The sequence below is a fragment of the Siphateles boraxobius genome, unplaced genomic scaffold, assembly GCF_051911475.1.
Source record: "Siphateles boraxobius isolate OS27281-9 unplaced genomic scaffold, OSU_SipBor_1 66, whole genome shotgun sequence".
Classification (NCBI taxonomy): Eukaryota; Metazoa; Chordata; class Actinopteri; order Cypriniformes; family Leuciscidae; genus Siphateles; species Siphateles boraxobius.
This window is the reverse complement of record NW_027509193.1, coordinates 17,945,173-17,957,368: the sequence shown is the minus strand read 5'-3', so window position 1 is coordinate 17,957,368 and position 12,196 is coordinate 17,945,173. Positions and strand designations below refer to the sequence as shown.

Below are 12,196 nucleotides of genomic sequence, written 5' to 3'. Positions count from 1 at the left end.
TTTGTTACTGCCTGATTCATCCGCCTCCATAATGCACTGTTCATCCGAGCCTCAATGTACGCAGAAGAGCCAGAGTCAGCACTCTCTGACACACACAGATGCAGGAGGAGAGAGGAAGGTGCAGGGAATTTGCAATGTGCTACGGAGAAAAGCAACAAGAGACCAGGAGCCAGTTACATTAACACAGCCATTATGTGTCTTTAAAAACTAATTTCTCAAATTTGACCAATCTAATTCATTTATATACAACTGACAAAAAAAGTTATGACCAAGACCGATCTTTAAAAAATGAGATGACTAACTTGTAGTAGGCTACTAGCCGCGGTTTATGTAACTGGCCCCATGGACAAACAAGAGCGATAAAAGATTGAGAATAGGTTGAGAATATTAGGGGAATGGAATTAAATGAATATTACTTTATTTAGCTTCAATATAAGTTAGACTCCGTGACATGTGGCATAATGTTTGTTACTACAAAAATTCATGTAGACTAGGGTTACAGTGACGCACTTACAATAAAAGTAAATGGGGTCATATATTAATTATGAAAATTCTCAGTTTCTTAAAGGCCCCCTGAAATAAAAATTTACGTTTTTCAGCTCTTAGGATAAATATGTTAGCCTTAATGTTAAGAATAAGCTGGTGTGTTCCAGAACAATGACAAAATTTGCATTTTAGGAGATATAAGCATTCAAAACTTGGTCTCTTACTTCCGCTAAAATGGATTACGGATGTTTATGACGACACCGCGGACTCATTACTCATTTCATTACATCTTCTGTCCAATCAAATGCTCTCTAGAATCTGAAGCGCCCCGCCCCCTCTGCTATAAATACCACCTGGCCAAAGCGACCGTGGCTGTACGTTCGGTAGTAAACGCACGCTCTGTGTCATCTGCTCGTGCTCATCAGTTAACTGTCGGAGTTACTGGAGTAACATATACTCCGGAATATTGTTTATTTCAAGTCGGAGTGACTGTCAGGCACGTACGAAAGCGAGTAACTTTAGAAAACTGGATCAGCGCTGACTCTGTTTTGAACGATTCAGGTCGATTTGGTAAACTGGTTCGACCGGTTCACCAAAAAAGAACCGGTTCAAAAGAACGATTCGTTCACGAACCGGACATCACTACCGTTGTCACGTCATGGAGCAATATGGGTTGGAAATGTGTGTTCGGTTGCTCAAACGCTCGAGTTTTATTCTGTTTTCAGAATGAAATGGCTAGAATTTATTCACACCTCTAACGTTACAATTGAATCCAATGTATCAGCGCTTGGATTCGTTTCCATGGTGCTGTCAAGTACGACTTGCAGTCTGTAATGTAAACTAAACACTATTGGCTATTTGAAAAGGGTAACATACGTCTGCAAGATGTCTGTTAAAGATCACTTCATCTGGAAAGCATCTGCTGTTTACTAACATCTGATAGACATCTTTAAGTTGTCAGTTTAACATACATTCTAAATCATTACATCTTAAAGACATTTTCTAAATTTCTATTTGACATCTGACAGGAAACGTCCTATAGACGTATTGCAGATGAGCAAACACTCTAAAAAATACGTCTTCCAGATGTAAACACGCACATCAAATAGACGTCTCCATGATGTACATGTGCTATCTGGGGACATTCAATATGTCCCGCCTTTGCTTCCTGTTTTAGTGGAAATTACGTCAACGCATCATACAAAGCTGCGCATTTCAAGGCACTTCAGTGGGACTTTAACAACAGCAATGATAATTTTAGTGTAAAATGTAGGCCTACTAATGGTTATACAGTAAAGTTATTTTTTATTATACATCTTTGTTACATGATGCATCATCTAAAGGTGCGGGCACATTTACCACTGTTTGGCGAATATATTTATTAGCAAAATCAACTCATTTCAATACTAATTGACGCAATCTGGAATTTTCTGTGATAGCGAAGTTTCCCCACACCGATTTTTCTGCATTGACCAACAGAAAGCTGCTTGGTTTGAAAGCGACTTTTGTGTGAGCTAACAGTTACACTTCTTACATCGCTACAGATATTTTCTGCCTGCAAAAATGCTAATGTCACAACACTTTTAAGATGCTGTACGGAAGCTTCTTTCTGCCACAGAATAAAAAATAAAAATGGTAATTGTGAAGTCAGGATTGAATGAAAACACAATTGTGTGAAAAAGTTGTTATTATCTTTTAAAATGTTTTATTCTGTGGTGGAAACAATTGCGATTTTTCGCAGGTAAAATGTAGTCATTTCAATAGGAATCCACACAATCCCACATTTCACGTGATGGCGAAAGATTCCTCCGATTTCACATGGGTTCATGTTGGTCTCACGGATTCTCCATGCACATTTACCAATAGAAGGCTGCTTGGTTTAATAGTGAATTCTGTGTGAGCTTTGCTACATGCAGCGCTACACTATTAAAGTCACCATAAAATCGAAATTGACATTGTTTATTCATGGAATATTGCAGTATTTTATTATAAATTATTTATTCATGCACATCATTATTTTTTTTTAAATGCATGTGCCCTCATAATCTTTAATCAGAATAAGTTCCTCTCCCTCTTGCAGCGACATCTCTTCTCTGATGATGTGTTTACTGCGTGAGGGCGGGATCAACCTGTCACTCACATGACATCACAGCAGTACCACAACCATCCAATCAATTTCCAATGGATAAAATCAAGTCCCGCCCTATATTTTTTCTTGTTCGAGAAGCTGTTACACTAACATCACAATAGACAATAGTCATAAAAGACTATTACAACTTCTGTACGTTGACAATAGACAATGGACCTTTTTTTGCCCATGAAATTTCGCCAAAATGTTGCTAATATGACAGCATCCTAACACTAAAATAACAATAAAAAAGTACAGATTAACAATTAACATTATGCCACAAATGTTGTCGATAGAGCTTGTATTGAACCCGAAATATTCAAGGATGTCGTGCAGAGTGTGTAAGGAGAATATCGCATGGTGAACGATAGAGCAATCAGAGGATACATGCACACTGGGACGTGCATCTGCAACACGTAGGCACTGTGAGTGTGAAAGAGCAGCATGAGAACTGCACAACCGGAGACAGTGCTGTAGTGAAGACACGCCAGTTAGCACAACTACCCATTCCCCAATACACACACACACACACACGCTGAGGGGTGGGGGTCGGGGGAGCCGCAGTCTCCATGGCAACGTTCCCACAGTGCAAAAAAATCATTTAGTTAGAAAGATATTTCACCCGGCTCACTGAGCTGAAAGAGAGATCAAAAGAGAAAAACTTGAGGAGCGGGTGTGGTGTAGAGCTGTTTTTATCACTCTGAAAAAAACGATAGACTGAAATTAGTAACGTGGTGCAATTATCATTACTGCTAATAGCTGTGAGAGTGTAATGGAGAATGCTATATGTTCATTTTCACAGCCTCAGGGAAAGGAGACATCCATTTTGAAATTGAGATTCATTTTTGTAATGACAACCATGAATATTCTGGGAAAACATTAGTCTAATGTAGCCGTATTTGGGTGATATGTGTACGTGATCGTGCACCTGTTTTTCCTCACCTGTGCACTGTAAAATGTACCTTGGAGATATACTATTGTGGTCCCAGTGACCCAGATAGTGGTGGTATGTATTTGGGCGTGTACTGGACTCTCTGGTCGCCTGTTGTGTGTTCCAGATGGCTCCTGTCTCCCAGCAGAGAGGACCAGTAAGGGCCGTGTGTTTTAATCAGTGCCACCTGGAGGACACCTCTCCTGAGAATAATGTCGGACATCCAGGAACAAGACAACATTTTTTTGTGATTTTGATAAGTGGACTGTGCCCAGGGTGATGCAGAAGAGTTGATAGTTATATAGTGCCACCTCATTTATGCCTTTGTACTATTATTAAAAGACACACGAAAGCGAACATCTCTAGGAAACAACAGCATATTTGCATACATGTTTCTTTCTTTCTTTTTTTTATTGGGAGGAAATTTCAAATTTGGCAAATTAATGTGTATTTAAGGTGATACATTTTCCACTTTATGCTAACAAATCACAAGATGCACAAGAGCATCTACATTCGTGTGTGCCGCACAAAGGAATTATGGGTAACTTCATTCATTACAATATTTCCCCCCTTTTCCCTGTTTGTTCTGGGAACAGGAAGATGGAAGAGGCTTACCATAAAAGTGGTACATTCGATCATTCAGTCAATGTCAGTCATTTTTAAAGACCAAGGAGAGGGAGTTTTTACGGTCGAACCTCCAAACATTTGGTATCTCTTAAAAGTCCTAGATGTCCTCTTTCTCAGGAGGATATACATATATAGAATGGGACTACTCATTTTACCCACATATTCTGTTATATCATTCATTACATATTGAAAATCATCTTTATAAAAGTTTGATTAAAAAAATAGCATGAAACCTACATTGATTGGTGAATGAAAAAAAATCCATTGGTTTTGCCTATACATGTCTTATTTTCTGTCGTTTTATTAGCATAAAATATAATAAAAAATGTTTGCTTCTCAGGAGTATATGTGTGTGTGTGTGTGTGTGTGTGTGTGTGTGTGTGTGTGTGTGTGTGTGTGTGTGTGTGTGTGTGTGTGTGTGTGTGTGTGTGTGTGTGATATATATATATATATATATATATATATATATATATATATATATATACTTTTGTTCAGCAAAGATGCAAATTGATCAAAAAGGCAGTTTAAGGACTTTTACATTATTACCACAACATTTTTTATAGAAATTGTGTTTATTTATTCTCTATTTTTCAACTGTGATAATCAGAAATGTTTCTTGAGCAGCAGATCATCATATTAGAATGATTTCTGAAGGATCATGTGACCCTGAAGACTTGAGTAATTATGCTGAAAATTCAGCTTTGACATCACAGTGAAAACATTTATTTTAAACTGTAACAATATTTAACAAGACTATACTAACCCCAAACCTGAACTGTTTCTTTTTTTTCATGCAGTGCGTTTTTTGTTTGTTTGTTTGTTTTTGTCCTGTAAATCACATAGCCTATTATTCTACTATTTTATAATGGGCAGAAACATTTAGGTAACATAGGCAACCTTATAATAAGTAATAATTAAATAGGATATAAATATTAATCATGTTTTACTGTATTGGAAATTCAGTAAATATTTGGGCTGTGCGATGCTGTCAATCAGTATATGAAGTAAAGATTATCAGTGGATTTGTCTTTCTGATGTTTAGCTAACGTTACTTCTCTGCTAAATCTAATCTGGTCACCCTAGATCACAGAGCTGAGCTAAATCTCCAAATTGTGCCACTCCACAAAAGAAAACTCCCTGGAGATGGATGTGGAATAGAGCACAGTAGGCTAAATGCAGCTCTAAAAAAAACAAAATCTCATATTTGGACACAGGACACTAGCCCTAAGTTTCGGACAATCATGACTAACACTAGGGACCCTCTTCTGTTTACTGACCGTGAAAAGCAAAGGAAGTCAGCCAGGGGGTGTAAGAGAATAGCTTCAAATGGGTTAAACTTATTCAGAGCATTGTTTGCATGGGAGGTTTTAAATATGATGAACTTGATGCTCTTCGTTGCTCGCTGGAGATTCTATTGTTGGAATAAGAGTGAACATGAGAGCGCGCGAGAGCCTCAGGGACACTTAGCTTGCGGCTCGCTGTTCTCGTTTGACAGCAGGTTGGGTCACTCGGGGCCGTCTGAGTAATTATGTACATTCTTGCAGTAAAGAGCAACGGGGACAGGAAACAGTTTGCACACCGACCTAAAAACATGATTCCTTCTCCAATTACTTGCTACCTGTCTCATCCTTACTGATATTCAGTGAAGTAGCGGAGATTGGCTGACTTGTGAAGGTAACATAAACAGGACAGTAATTTCTAAAGTCCACGTGCAATGTCATTGGACAAAAAACAAACAAAAAACAGTTAGCATAGGCTATATACAGTAGCCTATAGCCTATTATCCAGTTGTAAACAGTTCCAAACTGTAATTTATTTTTGGATGCTTGACTTTGGTGACATCTACTGTTTACTTAGTTGATTGCTCTTAAATTTAGAAACCGTTGTATGCCCCCATAATAATAATGATGATGATGATGATAATTATATACATTTATGAGATTTAAGATTTTATTGAAGTAATTATTAAAGTAAAATAATACAAAGCCCAGTTGTAATGCCCATTAGAAACCATTTATATTCATATACTAGCCTACTATTATTAATAATTAGCTCAGCTCTGTGATCTAGGCAGGTGACCAGATTAGACATAGCAGGTGAATATAATATATGCGTACTTAAGTCCTGTCATAAAAGAAAAGCATCTTTAAGTGCATTACAATGAAAACGCATTACAAAAAGCATCAAGTATACATCAAATAAAAAATTGATAAAATATAATAGAAGATTGAACAAAAGGTTTAGGTAAGTAAAACTTATAACTAAGTAGGTTGCTAATAAAGATATAGAACAAATAATGGATGGATGGATATTTTTTGGTGGATGCCTAGCAGCCCAGTTATGTTTGAGGTGGTTTTGAAATTTACATAGGCCCACTTTTGGTAGAAAAATCGATCACTCCTAAATCGATTCACCAACCCAGTCATTTTCCGGATCTAAGACCAGACCGGATTGTCGATTGCCGAGCATAACCCAGGATATTTGTTGTGATTACGAACCACATGAACGTTCAGATGAAGCTTTCATAATACAACTAAAGGCGTAGTGTTCATATAATCAATGTCAATGACTGTATCAGTCCGTTTTATTCTTATTAAAAGTCAGATCTACTGATACTAGCAGGTAAGACACATGAGCTAAATTAGCATTTGAGGATAGCGGCTAACTAACATGCTAAGACCTGTATGTGTAAGACTTAAATGTGTTCACATTGTACGTTTTAGTTGATTTGTATTGCATTATCCTTCAACGAATTTACTGTTTAATTGGATGAGAAGAGAAACAATATATATTAGCCAAAATGAGGATGTCAAGTCTTTTTTTGACACGGACTGAATCATACAATAAATGTCTTTGTAAGTTATGCTTTTGGCTAGGTTTTGAGACAGCCAAATGTGTATGCATTGGTTCGGTACCCTAGGTTTTAGAATACACATGATAATAAAATAACAGTAAAATACCAAATAACAATACATAACACCGCGTTAGAGTCAATAGTCACATTAAACATTAAGGGCAAGTGCACTACAATAATGTTATTTAATACTTACAGCAAATGTTTCATAGGAAATTGATCTAATGTCTGTCTTGGTTGTAGATCCAAGGTGACCCATATGGACCCCACCTCCAAGTCTGGGTTGAATCAGGTGTCAGATGTAGTTTTTGTCATAGAGGGAACTGCAAACCTTGGTCCATATTTTGAATCACTTCGGAAGAATTACATACTACCCACTATAGAGTAAGAGTCATCACCTGTTTATTCATTCGGACATTTGTTAGACTTCTTTACCAACCTACTTTGTGTGATCACAGGTATTTTAATGGAGGACCACCTGCTGAAACTGATTTTGGAGGAGATGTGAGTTGGATGAAGCCCTTTACACTGTCTCTTTTCATTACTGCTATCATTTCAGATATCCCATCTAATGATCTTTTTCCTTTATCAGTATGGTGGCACTCAGTATGGACTGGTGGTCTTCAACACAGTGGATTGTGCTCCAGAATCCTACGTGCAGTGCCACGCTCCAACCAGCTCAGCTTTCGAGTTTGTCTCTTGGATTGACAGCATCCAGTAAGGGCTTCCATCACATTTGCATTTTACAATTGGAATTCTGAGATAAAATTGTGCTCTTGGATGTTTAGATGATCAGTTAGTTATGAGTGTATGTCTGCTTTAAAGGTTTTCATGTTTTAAATGCTGCAGCTTTTACGATGATGCTTATTGCACAGATTCATGGGAGGCGGAGCAGAGAGCTGCAGTCTCATAGCTGAGGGTCTTTCTGTGGCCCTGCAGCTCTTTGACGACTTCAAAAAGATGAGGGAGCAAATGTGAGTTCTTGAACTTGTTCTGTGGAATCAAAATTATGATTTCTCCATTTTACTAAGATTTGGGATGTGAAAGATGCAATATAATTTGTGTTGCAGACAAAATTATGTATGGAAACTGCTCATGGGTAGATTTTGTTTGCGATACTAAACTTAGGTGACCATGCATTTTTAGGGATGACATCATCACGCGCACCATTTTATCGGTAAAAGGCTAATTTTATGTAAACAGGCTGGAGACAGCAAATGTTCGCAAACATTTTTGAAAGGATTTTCACTTTTTCCATATCTGAATAGCACAAAAACGTGGATGGAAACGTAAATATTGTTTCTCTCTTTAGCGGTCAGACCCACAAGGTTTGTGTGCTGCTGTGTAATTCTCCTCCATACTTACTACCGGCTGTCGAGAGCGTCAGCTATACAGGCTGCACTGCAGACAGCCTGGTCCAGATCATACGTGACGTGAGTCTGCACTGCATCTGCCTGTTTGTTCAGTTATTTATTTCCTGTATGTGATGTAATGATAGACCCTGTAATGTAATGTGTTTGCCTTGATACTAGTCATACTAGTTGATGCTATCATAGTCTACAACATGATGTGTTATTATGCTTGCCAAATTTTAAGCTGAGCCATTTATTTATAGAAGGTGGTGTCTGTTTCTCATATGTAGTATATGAATTTATAATCATTTTTATTTTTACTTTTTTTTTGGGGGGGGGCTGTAGCGGGGGATCCATTTTTCTGTAATTGCTCCAAGGAAACTTCCAGCGCTACGCTCTCTTTTCGAACGAGCATCTTCGGTAGCAGGTGCACCAGAATCCTCACACCCAGACTACAGTCAAGACCCCTTTCACATGGTGTTAGTCAGGGGCATTGCACTTCCTGGTAAGAAAGACACTTGCCTTGATGCGTTTATGAATGTGCTGTGATATATCCTCAACAGTTTTTGTCAGCAGGTGGACAGCCCTCTTATGGCACATGGGAGAATATGAGATAAAATAGTATTTTATTGTATTATTTAGGGGTGTAACGAGACTCATGTCACGATTTAATACAATTCACTGTACTGAACTCACAATACAATTGCAATACTTTAAGTCACTTATTACTTCTTCTAAGATGTATGATAAAAAGTTAATAAAAATGTACTGCTGATTAAAATGCTAAATGGTGACACTAGAATAAAAATATTCATGATTCTGAAGCTGAAAATACAGAATTATTTTAGACACTGACTACAGCGCATGCTTTTTAGATGATCGGTACAACCAATCACAGTTCTAATCGTAAAGTGTAATGACTGTTCCCAAACTTTAAAGGGTTAGTTCATCCAAAAATTCAAATGCTGTCTTTATTTACTCACCCTCATGTTGTTCTCACATGCATGTACATTTGAACGTCCATGTTTACTACGGTATGTGCGTTGATCAAAAAATCTGATCATATAAATCCATCGTGTCTCTTCAGAAGATTTGGATTAAACCGCTCGTTTGATTATTTTTATGATGCCTTTATTACCATTTTTGAATCTTTTACGTTTTAGGGGAATGGACTTTAAATGGAGGTACAGAAAAGAGGATGTGACTTGGACTCTATATTGCAATACATATCGTTCACATCACCGATGCATATCGCCACATTATCACAATATACCTTTAGACCTCTAGTAGTATTATATTTGCTCTGGTTAATGCTTTGTTACGTGTGTGTGTCCAGTTGCTCCTGGAGGAGGTTCTGGTCCAGTCTCCCTTAAACCTGTCTTGCCACCTCAGTCTCTGCCTGTGTCCCATTCTCCTCTGGGCACTGTAGCCCAGACTCCTCCTCAGATGAGCACAGCCCTTCCATTCCAGGTATATGTCAGTTAATGGAAATTATTAATTTCCATTCAATTAAAATTAAAGGTCTAATTAAAAAGTTTGTGTGTAACAAAATCATGGTAGAAGTCGTTCAGATCCAAGAAATTTATATGATGCTGTGAGTGAGATGCCAGTCTGCACTGTTTGCCACAGGGAAAATAGGGACAGCAAAAATATATGCCGTTTTAATGAGCGATTAATTCACTTACCAGTCTGAGTTCACTTACCATTGGCAGGTGAAGTAAAAGGTTAATTTTTGGCTCCGTCTCATTGCTTCAGTGATGTAGAGCAGTCTACTCATTCTGAACCTTTCTGTGCCTAATTAGAAGCACATTATTGGTAATACACAGCCTCAGTTTGATTCTTAAGATTAAGACTAACAGCTGTTATAATCCCATTTGAATAGATCTAAGTGGTAGATAAGATGTGCATGAATGCATTTGTATTCTGTGGAAAGATCGGGCTTTGTTTTCAAATGAGGCTGTGCACACTAATGATGAGGCCTCATGACTGTTGTCCTTCTGTTACACACACACACACACACACACACACACACACACACACACACACACACACACACACACACACACACACACACACACACACACACACACACACACACACACAAACACTCTCTTCCCATAGAATCCCTCTCTAAACGCTGCCCATGATGCAGCACAGAAGGCATTAGAAGCTGCAAATCAGCAGCAGAAGAGTCGATGTGAGTTAAATTTTATTTCTGCCTCTTGGATCTTCTGCTGTGTTCCTGCTTTACCTGTTGTCTGTATTTGAAACACCATTTACTGAGTTGTTTTTGTTTTGTTTGCAGTTCCTCAAATGCCAACTCCACCTTTCAGCCAACCACCAGTTCTCCCATCAGGAGGTAAACCCAGCCTATCTACAGTTACCACAGTGTCACCACCAGTGTTAACGCAGCAACAAGTTCCACCTCAGCAGCCCCAACAGCAACCACAGGTCCCACCACCAGGCCCGCCCGCACCCAACCAGCAACCTCCTCAGGCCCCTCAGCAGCAGCCCAACAATCAGCAGACACCTCCACCAACTCAGCCTGGCATGGTCAGACTTGAGAAATGTATTTCTGTGGATAATTTTTCATTTGGATTCTTCCTCTTTATCATGCTCATGCCCTTTCAATATATTCTTATTTTCCAGACTGCTTTACCTGCGCCTTCGGCTGGGGCACAGCAGGGCGTTGCCAACAAGATTGTGGCGTGGAGTGGAGTTCTAGAATGGCAGGAGGTGAGAAGCTTATATTAGTGATGTCATGGTCATTTTTGCATACTGAATGGTGATTTGTAGGGCGGCCCCTAATAATTGACCAAACGTAAGTCGATGAGAAGACGCTTAGTCGACCAAATTTGAATTCGTTTTTAACAAAAAATCTACTGGAAGTGGCAAAGTCACGTAGTCCATGACGGACAGATCGTAACAAAGCTGGTCCATATGGTAATTGCAGTATGTTAGGTGGGAAATTCAACGGTTTGCCTATCATTCATCAACCTAACTGTGGCTTATCATTTGAAACCTTGTAGTAGCCTTACATTTGCACACTTTACATGGGCGCTCGCTCCAACGTTAATCTGGATAAATGTTCTATTATTGGCACATATCCTAATTTTTTTCCCTGATAACAGCGGAAAGAACTTAAAATACTCTTGTCGTTTTTGGTCATATAAGAGTAAAGAGTAAAACAACATTCGAAACTGTAAAGGGTCTACTTTTATTTGTGTCACTGACAATAAAAACAAAACTTTGTGCTTTCATAAAAAAAAGAAAACAACCAAGGGGCTCTTTCTGCCATCTTGGCCACAAAAATGAACTGAAACTCAGCGTATACTTCACAGACATTAGAAATATGTCTAGACATTTTGAAATGTCTACTTTTAAATGAACCAATTCAAATCGAAAACAAATACTCTTTGATTATGTAATCAGTATGAAACGTCCTTTTCTCTCTAAAGGCTCATCCACTAAACTGAGGAGGTGACGAGTCAGCATTTTTAACTACATCTTTGCAGCTGACACTGACAAAAAAAACCCAATAGTTTATTAATTAATTATCAAAATGTTCGTGTGTTTTACGCAATATACCACAATTTGCAAAATAAATAAGTGGATGGGACCCTAGCTACTGTAATATTTCTATACTGAACTGTTATTAGTCTGGACTATCTGGTTTAGTACAAGTAAGAACAGAAAATGCCCCAAAATTATGAATAACCTTTCTTAACGTTGCTAATAACAAGCCAGTGTTGTTAAACAACTGCCTGCACCAACCAGGTGTGCGAGAGGTGTTTTGTTTGTGGTTTCCTACTGGATAA

The 12,196-nt window shown here is 38.3% G+C and overlaps 1 protein-coding gene across 9 annotated transcripts in view; it reads left to right on the top strand.

The window, feature by feature from the left end:
* med25 (mediator complex subunit 25) overlaps nt 1-12,196 on the top strand; it is a 33,090-nt gene that overhangs the window by 3,541 nt on the left and 17,353 nt on the right. For 6 of the 9 annotated variants that reach the window (XM_077212651.1, XM_077212648.1, XM_077212646.1 and 3 more), the window contains exons 1-11: nt 6,616-6,794; nt 7,270-7,410; nt 7,485-7,530; nt 7,619-7,743; nt 7,902-8,000; nt 8,339-8,459; nt 8,724-8,883; nt 9,715-9,848; nt 10,500-10,575; nt 10,684-10,931; nt 11,028-11,114. In XM_077212651.1, coding sequence (XP_077068766.1) covers nt 7,286-7,410; nt 7,485-7,530; nt 7,619-7,743; nt 7,902-8,000; nt 8,339-8,459; nt 8,724-8,883; nt 9,715-9,848; nt 10,500-10,575; nt 10,684-10,931; nt 11,028-11,114 — 1,221 coding nt within the window. In that variant the 5' untranslated portion in view covers nt 6,616-6,794; nt 7,270-7,285. Of the gene's footprint in view, nt 1-6,600; nt 6,795-7,269; nt 7,411-7,484; nt 7,531-7,618; nt 7,744-7,901; nt 8,001-8,338; nt 8,460-8,723; nt 8,884-9,714; nt 9,849-10,499; nt 10,576-10,683; nt 10,932-11,027; nt 11,115-12,196 lie in introns of those variants that run through there. The other 3 variants (XM_077212650.1, XM_077212652.1, XM_077212644.1) reach the window with 3 other exon arrangements.